The 17,910-nt window shown below is 35.5% G+C and overlaps 1 protein-coding gene across 7 annotated transcripts in view; it reads right to left on the bottom strand.

Annotated features, from left to right (window-relative positions):
- Nucleotides 1-17,910, bottom strand: part of ZFYVE16 (zinc finger FYVE-type containing 16) — a 57,393-nt gene that overhangs the window by 15,132 nt on the left and 24,351 nt on the right. For all 7 annotated transcript variants that reach the window (XM_065919058.1, XM_065919056.1, XM_065919054.1 and 4 more), the window contains 8 exons: nucleotides 15,789-16,164; nucleotides 14,477-14,599; nucleotides 10,711-10,866; nucleotides 9,144-9,368; nucleotides 6,406-6,488; nucleotides 5,365-5,469; nucleotides 4,853-5,000; nucleotides 3,438-3,518 (listed from right to left, as the gene is read on the bottom strand). In XM_065919058.1, the coding sequence (XP_065775130.1) occupies nucleotides 3,438-3,518; nucleotides 4,853-5,000; nucleotides 5,365-5,469; nucleotides 6,406-6,488; nucleotides 9,144-9,368; nucleotides 10,711-10,866; nucleotides 14,477-14,599; nucleotides 15,789-16,164 (1,297 nt within the window). The remainder of the gene's footprint in view (nucleotides 1-3,437; nucleotides 3,519-4,852; nucleotides 5,001-5,364; nucleotides 5,470-6,405; nucleotides 6,489-9,143; nucleotides 9,369-10,710; nucleotides 10,867-14,476; nucleotides 14,600-15,788; nucleotides 16,165-17,910) is intronic.

Genomic DNA, 17,910 nt, shown 5'->3' with positions numbered 1-17,910 from the left:
ATAAAAATTTTAATTTAAAAAGATGCAAGAATACATTAAAAGGATCATATACCATGATCAAAGGGGATTTGTCCCAGGGATGCAAGGATTTTTCAGTATCTGCAAATCAATCAATGAAATATACAACATTAACAAATTGAAGAATAAAAGCCATATGACCATCTCAGTAGACGCAGAAAAAGCTTCTTACAAAATTCAAGATACATGTATGATAAAAACTCTTCAGAATGTGGGCAGAGAGGAAACATACTTCAATATAATAAAGATGCCATCCAAAAACTACTGGAGCTCATCAATGAATCTGATAAAGTTGCAGGATACAAAATATACAAAAATTTATTTCATTTCTATGCACTAACAAACTATCAGAAAAAGAAATTAAGGAATTATCCCTTTTACAACTGCATCAAAAAGAATAAAATACCTAGGGTATTTTTTTTTCCCCCACCCTAGGGTATAAGAATAAAATTTAAAAAACCTACCTGAGAAAGTAAAAGACTTCTACTCAGAAAACTGTAAGACACTGAAAAATTGAAGATGACATAAACAGAGACGTGTTCATAGACTGGAAGAATTAATATTGTTAAAATGACCACACTGCCCAAGGCAATCTACAGATTCAATGTAATGCCTATCAAGATACCAAGGTTATTTTTCACAGAACTAGAACAAACAATTTTCAAATTTGATGGAAACACAAAAGACCCAAACAGCCAAAACTATCTTAAAGAACAGAACTGGAGGAATCATGCTCCCTGACTTCACACTAAACTATTTAATACAAAGCTACAGCAATCCTCAAAACAGTATGGTTCTGGCACAAAAACAGAACCACAGATCAATGGAATAGAATAGAGAGCTCAGAAATAAATCCATGCACTTGTGGTTAATCAATTTACAACAGAGACAAGAACATTCAGAGGAGCAAAAACAGTATCTTCAATAAGCAGTGCTGGGAAAAGTAGACAGCAACATATAAAAGAATGGAACTAGAATATTCTCTAATACCATGTACAAAAAAAAAAAAACCCTCAAAATGGATGAATGACCTAAATGTAAGATCAGAAACCATAAAACTTCTAGGAAAGAAAAAGGCTAAACATACTTTGACATAAATTGTAGCAGTATTTTTTTGGATCTGTTTCCTAAAGCAAAGGAAAATAAAAGCAAAAATGAACAAATGGGAACTAATTAAACTTAAAAGCTTTTGCACAGCAAAGGAATTCATTGAAATGACAAAAAAACAAGCTACCAAATGGTAGAAAATATTTGCAAGGATAAGGAATTAATATCTTAATGGCTCATACAACTCAACATCAAAAAACAAAACAACCTGATTAAAAATGGGCAGAACATACACACAATGAAATACTACTTAGCCATGAAAATAATGACAAGAATTGCAAAAAGAAGAATGGACTTGGAGGGTGTATTATTACATCAACTGAAGTTAAGTCAGAGAAAGACAAATACTGTATCATATTACTTATATGTGGAATCTGAAAAATAAAACTAGTGAATGTAACACAAAATACAAACTCATGGATATAGAGATCAAACTAAGGGTTACCAGTGGGGAGAAGTAAGCAGGAGGGGTAACAAAGGTGTAGGGGATTAAAAAATACAACCCAGAATGTGTAAACTGAATAAGATACAAGGATATATTGTACAGCAAAGGGAATACAGCCAGTATTTTATAATAACTATAAATGAATATAACCTTTAAAACTTGTGAATCACTTTGTTGTACACTTGAAGCTTACATAATATTTCATATCAACTCTACCTCCATAAAAAGTAAATTTAAAAAATTATAATGGCATTTATATTACACTAAAATTAAAATAAATACTATTTACATCAGCAATAAGATTGATAAGGAATGAATTAAGAAAAGACATTCAAGTCCTACAGAAAAACTAAAAAATCTTATTGGAAGAAATATTATTAAGTACTATGTAAATAAATTGACGGTACCCAATGTACATGGATAAGAACAATGAAAATAGAAAATATGCCAATTTTCTCAAAATAAAAGTAGCAATTTAACGCAATTACAATAAAAAGTCCAACAGACCTTCTAAACCTGACAAGCTGATCCTAAAATTAACATGATAAAGGACTTAAACCGGCCAGAGCACAACTAAAGTGAGGAACAAGGCCTGTGTGTGGCATCAGAGATACGAAGACTTCCTATAAAGCTATGTAACTGCGATAGCATGGAGGATGATATTAGTGAGAATGCAGACTAAGAACCTCTGAAAATACTCCATAAAAAGAACAAGGAAACTAACAAAGTGGCAGAAGCAACTTTTTTGAAACTATGGAAATTAACCAGACTTGTGCCAATCTGGAGAGTATTTATAAGAAGAATGGCAGAATTGTGATTAAAAACAGCAAGCTTTGTGTCATTTTAACTTTCCTAGTCCCCTCCCCTCCTTTCCAGTTTAGCATTAGCCTTAAAAACCAACAGTCAGCAGTCATAGTAAAAACCAGCAGCTTGGTATACACTGGAGAGGAGGGCAAATGGGGCTAGAACTCCTTCAAAATTTCATTATTGGAGAACTGTCATTTTTTGACTGGTCAGGTGGTTTCTGGAAGACTCCTCCCTAGGAGACTCTGTATACAATGTCATTATTTGACTGGACTCTTAAGCTTGCCCTGTGGAAAGTAAGTCTTTTCTCAGGGAGCATCTGTCAAAAACAAGTAGCGGCCAGTGATCGACATCATAGCTGCCTGCGGCAGCATATAATAGTAAAGGCAAACAATAGGCCAAATACTCACAGGAAAATCTGGGGAATGAGATGTCCATAAGTACTTTGAAAGGCCCCACCATGTACCTGGGAGTTCAGGAGGCCTCATGCATGTGCAATACTAGTGCACACCCAGGGTGTGTGTATGCTAAGACCAGACCTGAGAAGACCCTAAGCTCTCACCTCAGACTGACCTTTAGGCTATAAACAAACAAGAAATGCAGGTTAAAGCAGAGTTGTCAGGCTTGAGGTAGACCCGAATATTAGTCATGTTCTAGTTCTTGGCTGCAGAGAAGGCAATGGCACCCCACTCCAGTACTCTTGCCTGGAAAATCCCATGGACAGAGGAGCCTGGGAGGCTGCAGTCCATGGGGTCGCGAAGAGTCGGACATGACTGAGCGACTTCACTTTCACTTGTCACTTTTATGCATTGGAGAAGGAAATGGCCACCCACTCCAGTGTTCTTGCCTGGAGAATCCCAGGGATGGGGTCACACAGAGTCGGACACGACTGAAGTGACTTAGCAGTAGCAGTAGCAGTTCTTGGCTGAGTGATGATTCACCTAAGTTCGAGGTATTATGCTTTGTAACTTACATATACTCTTTTGTTAAGTATCAAATACATTTTTAAAAGGAGATAGAAAACATCTTTACATTAAAGCAATCTTAAAGAAGAAACTCATACCTTCAACTATGCTGGACTTAGCAAGAAATCCTGAAGATGCTTTTAGAGCTCCATTGAATACCACAAAGCTTGCACCTGTCACTGATTAAAAAAAAACAACCAATAATAATTATGTTTTAAATTGTTCTTTTTATGGTATATGATATTTGTTAAATGCATGGTCAGAGAAGTTCTGCCATGCCACATAGTGTAGCCAAGGGAAAAAAAAGTAGAAGAAAGGTGTGTGTATGGAGGGGTACTGCTTAAATATACACACAAGCAAGAAGTCTCTGAAAGGATATACCAAAAATTGATGGTTTGGTTGTCTGTAGGGAGTGGAAAAGGGTAGTCTGGGGGGTCTAGGGAGGAAAGAAGATTTTGCAATGTAAATACTTATACCTTGTGAATTTTGTATACATAAGTATTTATCAAACAAATGTTAAATTCTTAAATTTTAATTTAAAATTAATTTTAATGGAAAAGAAGTCAATGGTATGTTTAAAAAGGCACAATATAAAGTATCTAGTATAAAATCATCTAATTAACATATATATCAATATAAGAAGGAAATATCTTAAAATGTCAACAAAGGCCATATCTCACACTTTTTTCTTTTTCTTTTTTTCATTTATTTTTATTAGTTGGAGGCTAATTACTTCGCAACATTGCAGTGAGTTTTGTCATACACTGATATGAATCAGCCATGAAGTTACGTGTATTCCCCATCCCGATCCCCCCTCCACCTCCCCCCCACCCCACTTTTTTCTTTTTCTTTTTTTTTTCACTTTTTCCTTTTTACTACTCCTTGAAACACGTTTTCCAAGCTTACTACAAATAAGCATACATACTTTTATAATCAGAGGAAAAAATTTTATTAGCAGCCAGAATGTCTATTTTAAATGTGTTATTTTATAATAATGTATTAATTTTATGGAATACTTACTTCTACTTAACTCAATTTGTTAGGATCTGTATCACAAGGATTCGGTAATCACAGCAGTCATTGAGACCATTCAGCCGAGTAATGTAATCTTTATCATTTTTACATTCCTGGACACTGGGAGTTTTATAAATCATTCTTACACTTATCTACCCTGTGCTTCCTGCTAACAGGAGTTGCAGCAGAGCTTGCAAAACACTCTGGCGGAAACACTCCAGAGAACGCACTATATGAGACACACTAAACCTGAAGACATCAAAATAAATACTGTACCCCAAGTCTTTAAACCTAATGTTGCCCAAGATAAACATACACACACACACACACACAAATTCGAAGCAATTTTTTTCTGTTTGTATAGCTAAATATTTAAAATATACTGTTTCATCATCTTCAATTCAGGAAATAAGTAAAACATCTATATATACATTTCCTCTTTGAAAGGGATTCTATTTTTTGATGGTTTTATGGATCAACACTAGGAACCAACACTCACCTTTTCTGGGATGGCCAGTAGCACTGTTGGCCTGTGTCTGATAAACTCCATCATTCTGTACACAGACTAGATGAGAATCTGCTTCTGTACTAAAGCTAGCTCCAATGCTAATGACATGCTCATTAGAAGAATTTATTACTTTCATTACCTAGGGAAAAAATACTCATTTAGAAACATTTTTAACATTTTATGCCTTTATTAGTTGCAATAATTCAAAGAGTCATATTTCTGACCACCTTTATCATAAAGCTTTTAGTCCGGACAACTCCCTGAGTCAGAAACAAATGTTTTAAGATAAAATTACCTCAATTAAAATACAGATAAAAATAGTAAGAAAAAGAAAAAATAGAATTAAACATATCCTCTATTAGGAAACAAATCTTAAATTTCAACAATAACTTTTTCCTGCCATTATATATTAGTCCAATTTAGAACAAGAAACTTAACACACTTCTAAAGAAATCTAATGTTCAATATTATTTTCACAACTTGAATCAAGTAATTATACTTACATCATTGTATTTTTTCCGAGGTATTTTTATGCAGCTCTTCCCCATTTCCATATGAATCAACAGCTGATCTATACTATGCAAGGTATACTGGTAATTTCGAAGGTCCTACATAAAACAATGATATTTCATAAAACTCATACTACTATTCATGAACATTTACCCATTCATTAAATCTTTTTTTAAAGATTATCTTGTCATACATAACTACCAAAATGACATCCAGAAAGCAATGCCAACTTCACAAACAAATCCTTCCAGCTACTTTATAATAATATAAAAATATTCTCAGGAAGAACTCTAGTATTTGAGGGTGATCTACTCTTTTCTTTGGGGCTTCCCTGGTGGCTCATATGGTAAAGAATCTTCAGTGTGGGAGACCTGGGTTCAATCCCTGGGTTGGGAAGATCCCATGGAAAAGGAACTGGATACCCACTCCAGTATTCTTGCCTGGAGAATTCCATGGACAGAGGAACCTGGCGGGCTACAGTCCATGGGATCACAGAGTCAGACACCACTGAATGACTAACACTTTCACTCCTCTTTCCAGTTATACATCTTCCAAAATAGGTCTTCTAACTGAAAATTTATAAATAAAAGCAAGTCCACTGAAATACTTTTCTATAATAAAAGGTAAACACAAAATTAGAGAAATTAGAGTACAAAGGAACCAGAAATCATCTAATCCAATAGTTTCTAGTAAAAATGAGATGACTTAGGCCAGCTTGCTCAAAATCACCAAACTGACTGACTGTACTTTTACTAAAACTTCAACAACTGTGTAAATCTCACACTACCTAAATGTGTAAGCACTGCAGCTGAATAAATCATAGGCAATTTAAATCAGGTATACATAAATGAAGAAATGTGTTCTAAAAGCACTTCATCAAAAAAGCTCATTTATGTTAAATTAGGATTATAAATGAACTTTCATTATAATGAATATGCCAAATTAAAATAGAAAAAATAAATATATAAAATTTGCTAAATTAATTTTTTAAGTAGCAATATAATAATACTTAATAAAACAGTTCAATTACTCACAACAAGTAAGTTCATAATAGTGTGTCCTATTTCTCCAAAAAGAGGTTTTCGGTCTCTGATACTTGTTAAAGGAGCAGGATATGCTATATATAAGAATAGAAAACTGGTTACCATCAACAAAAACCAAAAGAAGCCTTGAATTTATTACTGCTAATTCTCATTTTTCAAAATTTATGAATAAATACCACTTATTCTGATCTTTGGGGAGAGTAAGAGGTGACGTTAACCCATATTGTGTATGTACTAGTTGCTACACTGAACTGGGACCTCTATATATGGTGTCCTATTTAAATCGCATTAACAACCCAATTAGGCAAGTATATCTACACTTACTTTACAAATGGGAAGAAGAGACAGAGATTAATACCCTGCTTGTGGTTTCTAAGCTAATAACTATTAAAAGAGATATGTAACCAGGATTGCCCAATTCCAAAGCACTTAATCTTTTCATCATACATGTTGTTTACAAACATCATAATGTCTGGAAAATTACCATAACTGGCTGGACCTCTATAAAGTTCTCATAATTTAAAAAGAAACATTCTGAAAATTTAAAACAAAGTATGAAAAATTCAAGATTTTTAAGGGATTTGTAATTAATGTTCAGTTGTGTTAATTAAGGATGATATAGTTCTTGGATCACCATGATAAAAGGAACACGTAGGAAGACAGTGCAAAGAAGGGACGTGGAATCTGTCACCTGACTACTTTTCTCTTTCTCTCGGACACGATAAACACTGCACACCAAATAGGAAAAGTACCTTGGTGGCAGTGCAGCAGGACTTCTGAAGAAAAGGAAAGTAGGAACAGGAAGATAAGACTATTTCTATGACGGTAAAAATCAGACATGTTAAACTGAGAATTTCAGTCCTCAGCTTAGGTTAAATAAATACCTATTTTAATACCTTAAATTAAGTATTAAATTAAATCTTTAATACCTGTTATGTAGATGTACTTTCTTAAGACTCTAAGAAAACACACTTGACATTATCTACTTAAAAAAAATTAAGTAAGGGCAACTCACATCTTTGCTATCACAAACACATTTTTTTAGTTTTAAAAAATGACAACTAAGCTATTTGGATGACAGAGAATACAGAACAAATGTAAGTTAGTGGTAAAACACATTAAAATGGTAAATAATATAATTAAGGTAAAGGCTGATTTTTTTACTTCATTGTATATGAATAAGGGAGCATCCTTTGCAACTTGATAGAGGTAATTTTACCTAAAACATTAATCTTCAAAAGGTTATGACTTAGAATGACATTCTGTCAGAGTTAAAAAGGGACTTCATAAATCATCTAACTCAACATTTAATGATATTCCAAATAGTCTCAACGTAAAAGTGCAGGAAATTGCTATTTGAAAATTATTAATTTCAGACAGTTTTCAGTCTTTAATCTTGGGACTCTAACTTTTTCCATGAACTTTTCCATAGGTATATTATCTCTAAAACAAAACAATCACACACATACACACACACCCCACAAATTCAAGTTCTAGTCTAAAGTGGCATGAACACCAGTAACATCAAAATGCTGGTCTATCTAAAATCCAGCAAAACACAAAGAACTTGGAAAACAGAGACTAATTAACTTCTGTGTATAACTGGTAATTTTTCTCATTACCACTAAACAGCTGTCATAGTTTTCCAGCTCCAACCTAATATTTTGAGAAGTCTCTCAAAATATTACTCTGTGATTTTCCTATTCTCAGTATAAGAAAAACAGATTTAGTATATAGAAGTGATACTGGCAAAAATACTGGCCAAATTTACAGATTATTATGTTCCATAATGATTTAAGATTAGCCAGTATTTTGACCTAACTTTCCATAAAAATAACATACAAATATTAGGATCAGAGACAAAACATGAGGCTGAATGGATGAAACACATGGCTCAGAATGCTATCTCTTAAGCTCTCTGGTTCACAGTACAAAATCTGAGATGAAAGTTAATTTTTTACTTCTTACAACACAATTTAATAGTATCACGTATTTAAATCTTAAATGCTAAGGACCATCCGTTCAAATTAGAGATTAATAAATTTGCCAAACAGATTTAAATGTATGTCTCTTTCATGGAATCTGTCCATTTTGAAATAGAAATGGTCACTTTTATAACTTCTCTACATTTAATTTTCCTCCAAGAAAATATCCATTAAACGAGAAGCAAATGCCTACATTTCCCTTATATGTGATATACTTTATATGCAATAAATAAATTACTCTTTTTTGTAAGGGACAAAAGTTTAACACAGAAATTATTTTAGCTTAGAGATAACCTTAGAAATATACATAAGCCTGGACTATTACTTCACAACCATTTATGTCTGGCATTAGAGTATGTACAAATTGGGGTAGGGCACAATGACTTACCGTCTTAATATATAGGCAACATAACAAAATGAACTCCTTACAGGAAATACTTTTAAGAAAACTTTTCAAGGTTTTCTGTGTTTTGTCTTGAAGTTCAAAAAATTTTTAAGGTAAGTTAATAATGTAATAATTATGAACATCTAGAAACTCATAACATATCAAGGTTGTCTAGACTAATCTTGTACCAGAGGACGGCTGTTTTAGAATTTTAAAAGTACATCAAAACAAAAGTAGTAAAACAAAAACAAAAACAAAAGTAGTCCCATTAATACATTAAAAATTCATTTTATTGATATGTGAAATTCTTATTTACAGTCAGTATATGAACCTATATAACTTGTTATTCTAAAACTTACCTTTATATTCTGCACCCAATCTCAACATTAAACGCATAGGAAAAACCTTTGCCCAGGGAATCTCTAGCTTCTGGATAAGAATTCCACAAAGAAAAGGATTACTTGGTAATAGGAGATCATCAAGTTTCTGAAAAGTAGGTGTAATAAATAAAAATCCTCCATGATCCTTGCTGCTGAGAAAACTCTCAGTAAAGGTAATACTGTCCAAGTTTTCTATGTATTTTCCTAGAAATAAAATCATTAATAAAAAGATTTTGAATTGTTTTGAAGTGGCATTCTGAGTCTGAATATCCCAATATAAACTTTCTTAAAGAAAAGCAATATATTTTCCTTACTTTCACTCTTGAAGAGGCATTAAATACCTTGTGTGCACAAAGTGCAGTTATTTCTGCGGATTGGGAATTGTGAACAAAAATTTGAGAATGTTTCTAACCACAGGTGTTTTTAAATTTTTCTCCTTATTTCATGGTCAAGTGAAAAGCCTTTCCATGGTTTCTGGTCAACTGTGGTCCAAAAATACTAAATGGAAAATTAAATAAATCTCTTGCTATCCTGCTCTGCCCCACTGGGATGTGAAGCACACCAGGGTCGTTTGTCCAGCATGCTCACACTGTATATGCTACAGGTCACTAGTCGCTCAGTAGTAGTCTCAGTTATTAGATCAACTGTTACTGTTACTGTGCTTGTGTTCAGGTAACCCTTGTTTTTCTTAATATTGGCCCCAAGGCACAAGAGAAGTGATGTTGGCAATTCGGATGTTCTCTTACTCTGCCTAATTTGTAAATTAAGCTTCATCATAGGTATGGATGAAAAATAGTATGTGTATGGTGTGTGTGTGGCTTTCCCAGTAGCTCAGCTGGTAAAGAACCTGCCTGCAATGCAGGATACCCCAGTTCGATTTCTGGGTCAGGAAGCCCTCCTGTGAAGGGAGAGGCTACCCACTCCAGTATTCTTGGACGTCCCTGGTGGCTCAGACAGTAAAAAATCCGCCTGCAATACAGGAGACCTGAGTTCGATCCCTGGGTTGGGAAGATTCTCTGGAGGAGGGCATTGCAACCCACTCCAGTACTCTTGCCTGGACAATCTCCATGGAGAGAGGAGCCTGGTAGGCTGCAGTCCATGGGGTCGTAAACAGTCGGACATGACTGAGCACAGCACATCTATATCTATATATATATATATATATATACATATATGCTATTTTTCATATAGTATATATATACTACAGAAAAATAGTACAGTAGGGTTCGGTACCATTTCCAGTTTTAGGCAGCCACTGAGGTCTTGGAACTTATCCCCTGCAGATAAAGGGGGACTACTGTGTAGACACATAAAAAGATCAAGAAGGTAAATATATTTTACCTTTTAAAATAGAAAAGAAAACAATAAAGACACTAATCACATAAAATGCTAGATTTAAGGAGACTGAAAATGATGATAAGCTCTTTTAAGTAATCAGTAATCTCTTCATAAAATAAACCTTTAGTACAGTTAGCACTGCTAAAAGCAAAAATGCCCCTCATTTACCCATCCCCTTGTCTGAACAGTTAAAAATAAAATACTGTACCTTTCAGAGCATCCTTATAAATGGTGATAAACAATCTGAAGATGTCCTTAGGAATAGTATCTTCATTTGGCAAACATAACAATAGAATAATAATTTCTGCCTGTCCCAAGCCATGCAATCCATTGGTTGAGAAGTACCAGTATTTGTCTGAGGAATCTTAAGTGACAAAAGCAAACAACTATAAATGTCAACTTCTAATTGTCCTATGCATGAAGCACAACTTTTCAAACTCCTTATTTCCCCAATGTTCTCACAAAAACTTTAAACTGAATTGTATAAGATTACTTATGTTAACTGTGTAAGATTACTTCAATAGTTTTGGCCTCAGCTCAAATAACAGGTAGGGAACACAGCCCCTTACTGAGCATGGCCCTGCCCATGGGAACAAGATTCAGTTTCCCCCTCAGTCAGTCTCTCCCATCAGGAAGCTGGCATGAGCCTCTTATCCTTCTCCACCAGAGGCAGACAGAATGAAGACCACCATCAGAGAAAATTAACCAATCTGATCACATGGACAACAGCCTTGTCTAACTCAACGAAACTATGAGCTATGCCCTGTAGGGCCGCCCAAGACGGACAGGTCATGGTGGTGAGTTCTGACCAAATGTGGTCCACTGGAACTCCCCCAGTCGGTAGGTGCCCCAATACGCTACTGGAGATCAGAGGAGAAATAACTCCAGAAAGAAAGAAGAGACAGAGCCAAAGCAAAAGCAACATCCAGTTGTAGATGTGACTGGTGATAGAAGTAAAGTCTGATGCTTTAAAGAGCAATATTGCAAGGAACCTGGAATGTTAGGTTGATGAATCAAGACAAATTGGAAGTGGTCAAACAAGAGATGGCAAGAGTGAACACTGATATTTTAGTAATCAGTGAACTGAATGGACTGGAATGGGTGAATTTAACTCAGATGATCATGACATCTACTACTGTGGGCAAGAATCCCTTAGAAGAAATGGAGTAGCCATCATAGTCAACAAAAGAGTCCAAAATGCAGTACTTGGATGCAGTCTCAACAATGACAGAATGATCTTTGTTTGTTTCCAAGGCAAACCATTCAATATCACAGTAATCCAAGTCTATGCCTGGACCAGTAATGCTAAACAAGCTGAAGTTGAACAGTCTTCTATGAAAACCTACAAGACATTCTAGAACTAACACCCATAAAAGATATCCTTTTCATTATAGGGTACTGGAAAGCAAAAGCAGATGCAAGAAATACCTGGAGTAATAGGCAAATTTGGCCATGGAGTACAGAATGAAGCAGGGCAAAGATTAATAGAGTTTTGCCAAGAGAATGCACTGGTCATAGCAAACACCCTCTTCCAACAACACAAGAGAAGACTCTACACATGGACATCATCAGATGATCAATACCTAAATCAGACTGATTATATTCTTTGCAGCCAAAGATGGAGAAGCAAAAACAAGACTGGGAGCTAACTGTGGCTCAGATCATGAACTCCTTATTGCCAAATTCATACTTAAACTGAAGAAAATAGAGAAAACCTCTAGACCATTCAGGTACGACCTAAATCAAATCCCTTATGACTACACAGTGGAAGTGACAAATAGATTCAAGGGATTAGATCTGATAAACAAAGTGCCTGAAGAACTATGGACAGAGGTTCGTGACATTGTACAGGAGGCAGTGATCAAGACCATTCCCAAGAAAAAGAAATGCAAAAAGGCAAAATGGTTGTCTGAGGAGGCCTTACAGATACCTGAGAAAAGAAGAGAAGCAAAAGGCAAAGGAGAAAAGGAAAGATATACCCACCTGAATGCAGAGTTCCAAAGAACAGCAAGAAGAGATAAGAAAGCCTTCCTCAGTGATCAATGCAAAGAAATACAGGAAAACAATAGAATGGGAAAGACTAGAGAGGTCTTCAAGAAAATTAGAGATAGCAAGGGAACATTTCATGGAAAGATGGGTTCAATAAAGGACAGTAGTGGTATGGACCTAACAGAAGCAAAAGATATAAAGAAGAGGTGGCAAGAATACACAGAAGAACTATATAAAAAAGATCTTCATGACCCAGATAATCACAATGGTGTGATCACTCACCTAGAGCCAGACATCCTGGAATGCGAAGTCAAGTGGGCTTGAGGAAGCATCACTACAAACAAAGCTAGTGGAGGTGATGGAATTCCAGTTGAGATATTCTAAACCCTAAAAAATGATGCTGTGAAAGTGCTGCACTCAATATGCCAAAAAATTTGGAAAACTCAGCAGTGACCACAGGACTGGAAAAGGTCAGTTTTCATTCCAATCCCAAAGAAAGGCAATGCCAAAGAATGCTTAAACTACCACACTTGGACTCATCTCACACGCTAGCAAAGTAATGCTCAAAATTCTCCAAGCCAGTCTTCAACAGTACATGGAACTGTAAACTTCCAGATGTTCAAGCTGTGTTTAGAAAAGGCAGAGGAACCAGAGATCGAATTGCCAACACCCGCTGGATCATTGAAAAAGCAAGGGAGTTCCAGAAAAACATCTGCTTTATTGACTATGCCAAAGCCTTTGACTGTGTGGATTACAACAAACTGCCTGCCTCCTGGGAAATCTGTATGCAGGTCAAGAAGTAACAGTTAGAACTGGACATGGAACAACAGACTGGTTCCAAATCGGGAAAGGAGTACGTCAAGGCTGTATACTGCCACCCTGCTTATTTAACTTATCTGCAGAGTACATTATGCAAAATGCTGGACTGGATGAAGCACAAGCTGGTATCAAGATTGTCGGGAGAAATACCAATAACCTCAGATATGCAGATGACCACCACCCTTATGGCAGAAAGTGAAGAACTAAAGAGCCTCTTCTTGAAAGTGAAAGAGGAGAGTGAAAAAGTTGGCTTAAAACTCAACATTCAAAAAAAAAAACAAAACCTCAACATTCAGAAAACTAAGATCATGGCATCTTATCCCATCACTTCATGGTAAACAGATGTGAAAACAATAGAAACGGTGACAGACTTTATTTTGGGGGGGTTCCAAAATCACTGCAGACGGTGACCACAGCCATGAAATTAAAAGATGCTTGCTCCTTGGAAGAAATATTATGACCAACCTAGACAGCATATTAAAAAGCAGAGACGTTACTTTGCCGACAAAGGTCCGTCTAGTCAAAGCTATGGTATTTCCAGTAGTCATGTATGGATGTGAGAGCTGAAGTATAAAGAAAGCTAAGCACTGAAGAATTGATTCTTTTGAACTGTGGTTTGGAGAAGACTCCTCAGAGTCCCTCGGACAGCAAGGAGATCCAACCAGTATATTCTAAAGGAAATCAGTCCTGAATATTCATTGGAAGGACTGATGCTGAAGTTGAAACTCCAATACTTTGGCCACCTGATGCAAAGAACTGACTCTTTTGAAAAGACCCTGATGCTGGGAAAGATTGATCTTGGGAGGAGTAGGGGATGACAGAGGATGAGATGGTTAGCTGGCATCACTGACTCAACCGACATGAGTTTGAGCAGGCTCTGGGAGTTGGTGATGGACAGGGAGGCCTGGTGTACTGCAGTCCATGAGGTCGCAAAGGGTTGGACACAAGCGAGTGACTGAACTAAGTAAAAATCTAAACTATTACTTCAAATCTCACTGCATGTAAAACTGCAAAATTTATTTATATTAATATTTGACTAAAAAAATCAATATCTAATACTGCTTATTTTTTTTACAGTTGCGAATCAAAATTCAACCTGACAATGAAATTAATTATTCAGAAATCCTGCTTACCAATTAGGCAAAGAAAAATAAATCGTTACTTACAAAATGCTAACTTGACATTCACAAGTAGATTAGCATTCAAGACAAAAGTAACAGGACAAGAACCTTCGCCTTCAAGAAGCAAAATGATTTGTTCGTGAGATGGGTGTTCTTCTACTACAGGCACTAAAACATAAAGATAACATATTAATTAGAATAAACAGGTCTGCTGTTAAATATGCCTATCATAAAAAAGCCACATTTATAAATCTGCCAATGACTTGATCTCAGTTAAAAAGAAAACACATGTCATGAAATCAATCAACAACCAGACAACTGTTATATACTACTAATTTTTACTTTTCAATTTATGTGAATATATTAATATTAGAATACATATAAATTCTGATCAATTATATTACATATATAGTCTATGCACAAATATGTTGACTAAACAGCATACTGACACAATTTCAGCACCTTTAAGCTAATTTTAAGACAGTTTTCTAAAGTCAATTCCAATCTGCCAGCCACTCCAATTATAAATTCTGAAATTTGCAACTGTAAAAGTAGTCTAGACCCAAACTGTATATACTGCTTGCTGCGATATGCCTTAGGTCAGTGACAAGTGGCTAAGAAAGAACTTGACAATCGACAGGAAAATATACCAATGGCATGCAAAGATCAGGCTGACAGTACTTTTGCCACTATCACTAGGATCATGAAATAGCTCCTACTTACAGAACAGAGATCCTAGGCTTCATTCTCCTACAATATCAGGCACAGAACATACTCATTTCATGTGGGATGCAGCATAATGCCTGGAGTTACATGGATGTATTCTTAGGGAACTATTCCAAGGTGGGAGACAGCCACAGAATCTCCAGCTTAAAAAGGTCCTTAGAGACCACCTATATTATCTTCTTTTACAAAGGAAGCTGAGGCCCAGAAGATTAAATTATGCTTCAAGTCATAGGTATATTATGTAGCAAATGAGGAACTAAAATTTCTATTTCTGTCATCCAATCCAGTACTCTTTTCTTTAGGCACTGTGCATCTTTAAAAAAAATGATATGGAGTCAAAACTAATACAGGACTTAAAGTCTATGAATTTTTCTGCTGTACTGGACTTTAAATTAGGGACCCAAATAAGTGAATCATATTCAAATAAACTCAAGAGGTCAGATCTTTTTAGAATTGTTTTTATATAGTAAGACTTTTTGTAAACTAGTGTTCCATGCCATCATACATATTTCAACCACAGTAAGTTTAAAAAAATACATTTCATATATCAGAGACAAAACTCATCAATATATTCTTCTTTTAAAAAACAATAACAAAACTCCTTTTTAAATTTAAATAAATGCTATCCTACCTGACCCCTTTTCTCCAGATGTAACCAGAAGGGGGGGCAAGCTGTCCTCATCATCAGGTAGAAGACTAATCTTCTTGCAAACATTATCATCAATACCACACAATAACCTATAATCTGAAGCACTAGCAACAGGTAAACTGCTGTTAACCAAGACATCAGTAAGATCTGATGGTTCCTCGGTTTCTGCAAAAACATCATCGTCTAGCGTAAAAGAAGCAGATGCAGGCAACCCCTCAGTTCCTGTGTTCGCAGGCAGTTTTTCCACAGGTGGAACCTGAGAAGTAGGACTTCGAATTATCTCATTTCTTGTATCTCCTGTGTCACTGTTTGGTTCTTCCACTGGAATAGAATGGGCATAGTCCACTGTGTCTACCATCTGTGAAATACAGAGGACAAAGCCCAAATCAGTTCATGGTCTCTGCTCAAATGTGAAATGTTGATTTCTACAGTCAAAGATATCTTTTTAAAAAGAATAAATAAAATCAAAATGGGCTCAGAAATTCTTTAGAAGCCAAATTTCCCAAGAAACAGTACCATCTTGCTTCTAAATTCAAGTACACACAGGTTTAGCTTTACTATATGCTCAGGTAAGTGTGACTTTAATTTCATAGACTAGAAAAAGGAGGCAAGGAGAACTCCAGGATCCTATTCCATACCACAAAGTGAGCATGTTTATTGGTTCAACCCAAGGCACTCCTCCTCCTAATGACAAAAATGCCTGGCTGGGAGGTGGCAAGGGAGAGGAAAAGGGGAGAAGGCAGAGAGGGGAGTGGTTAGGAAGCAAAATGATCGATATACTCCACAACAGTAGTGATCTGGAATAAACTATACATTAAATCTGCTTCAGTTAAGCCCCCCCCAACCCCCTGCTTTTTCAGACTGGCCAAACCTGAGTCAATAGAGAACTGTTTATGAACTCAAGTAATACTAGCCTCAGTAAAAATTCCATTTTGTTAAAATATTGATTGAGGGTAGGTGCTAGCTAAGGAACATACTTTTGGTAATTACTTTTGGTAATTACGGCTCCTTGTAAAACCTAGCTCATGAATTCTTACTGACAAACAACATAAGTTTACATAGAATAGGACCTTGAAAAGAGGATACATGTGCATCTTGTCTAATATATGTACCCTGGATAAACCAGGTAACTGGCTCAGAGGAGATGCTCAATAAATCTCTGTTTAATGAATAAACAAGATTTCTACTTCATATGTTAATACTTGCTTTTGTAAGTATTATACTATTTTACAATTAAGAGTTCTTGGTGGGTTGGGATTCTATATTATGTCTTCTATTTAACACCTAGTACATCTCTATAAATATAAACATATATACTACCATCAGATACTTCACTGAATGTTTGAAAATCATTAAACAAATTAGTCTAAATTGCCTTACTAAATCTCAGTTCTATTTCCCCATACTAGGTGGTTCTCAAAATGTGGTCCAGTGATCTCAACACCCTTTCAGGAAGTCAGTGAAGTCCCAGGATTTTCTTCATTTAATTTAACTGAAACAACATATCACAACAGACTGAATTTAGAAGTAGATGTAAGAATCTATCTTCTATTAAGCCAGATGTTAAAGAAATTCACACAAAATATAAAACAATGTTATTCCTCTCACTAAACTTTTATTTTGAAAACTCTTCATAAAAATATTATTTCTATTAATGAGTTTATTTTTAATTTATTTGTTTAAAATTTTTGTCAGTTTTAATTCAGTAATTATCAATAAACATAACCCACATAACCTACAGTTCTTTTGAGTTCTCAATAATTTTTAAGAGCATAAAGGGGTCCTGAGATTAAAAAAAAAAAATTTAAGAATCATTGCCTTAAACTGGAATTAAAAAATAAAATTTAAAATAAATTCACTACATCATATGCTTCTCATTTAATGAAGCTCAAAGAATTTTTTAAAAAGTACTCTAGTCATCAGGGGCTTCTCTGGTGGCTCAGTGGTAAAATATCCGCCTACCAACGCAGGAGATGCAGGTTCAATCCCTGGGTCAGGAACATCCCCTGGAGAAGGAAATGGCAACCCACTTCAGTATTCTTGCCTGGGAAATCCCACGGACTGAGGAGTTTGGCAGGCTATAGTCTGTGGGGTCGTCAAAGAG

This window comes from Muntiacus reevesi, chromosome 1 (assembly GCF_963930625.1).
Source record: "Muntiacus reevesi chromosome 1, mMunRee1.1, whole genome shotgun sequence".
Lineage (NCBI taxonomy): Eukaryota > Metazoa > Chordata > Mammalia > Artiodactyla > Cervidae > Muntiacus > Muntiacus reevesi.
This window is presented reverse-complemented; position numbering and strand designations above follow the sequence as displayed.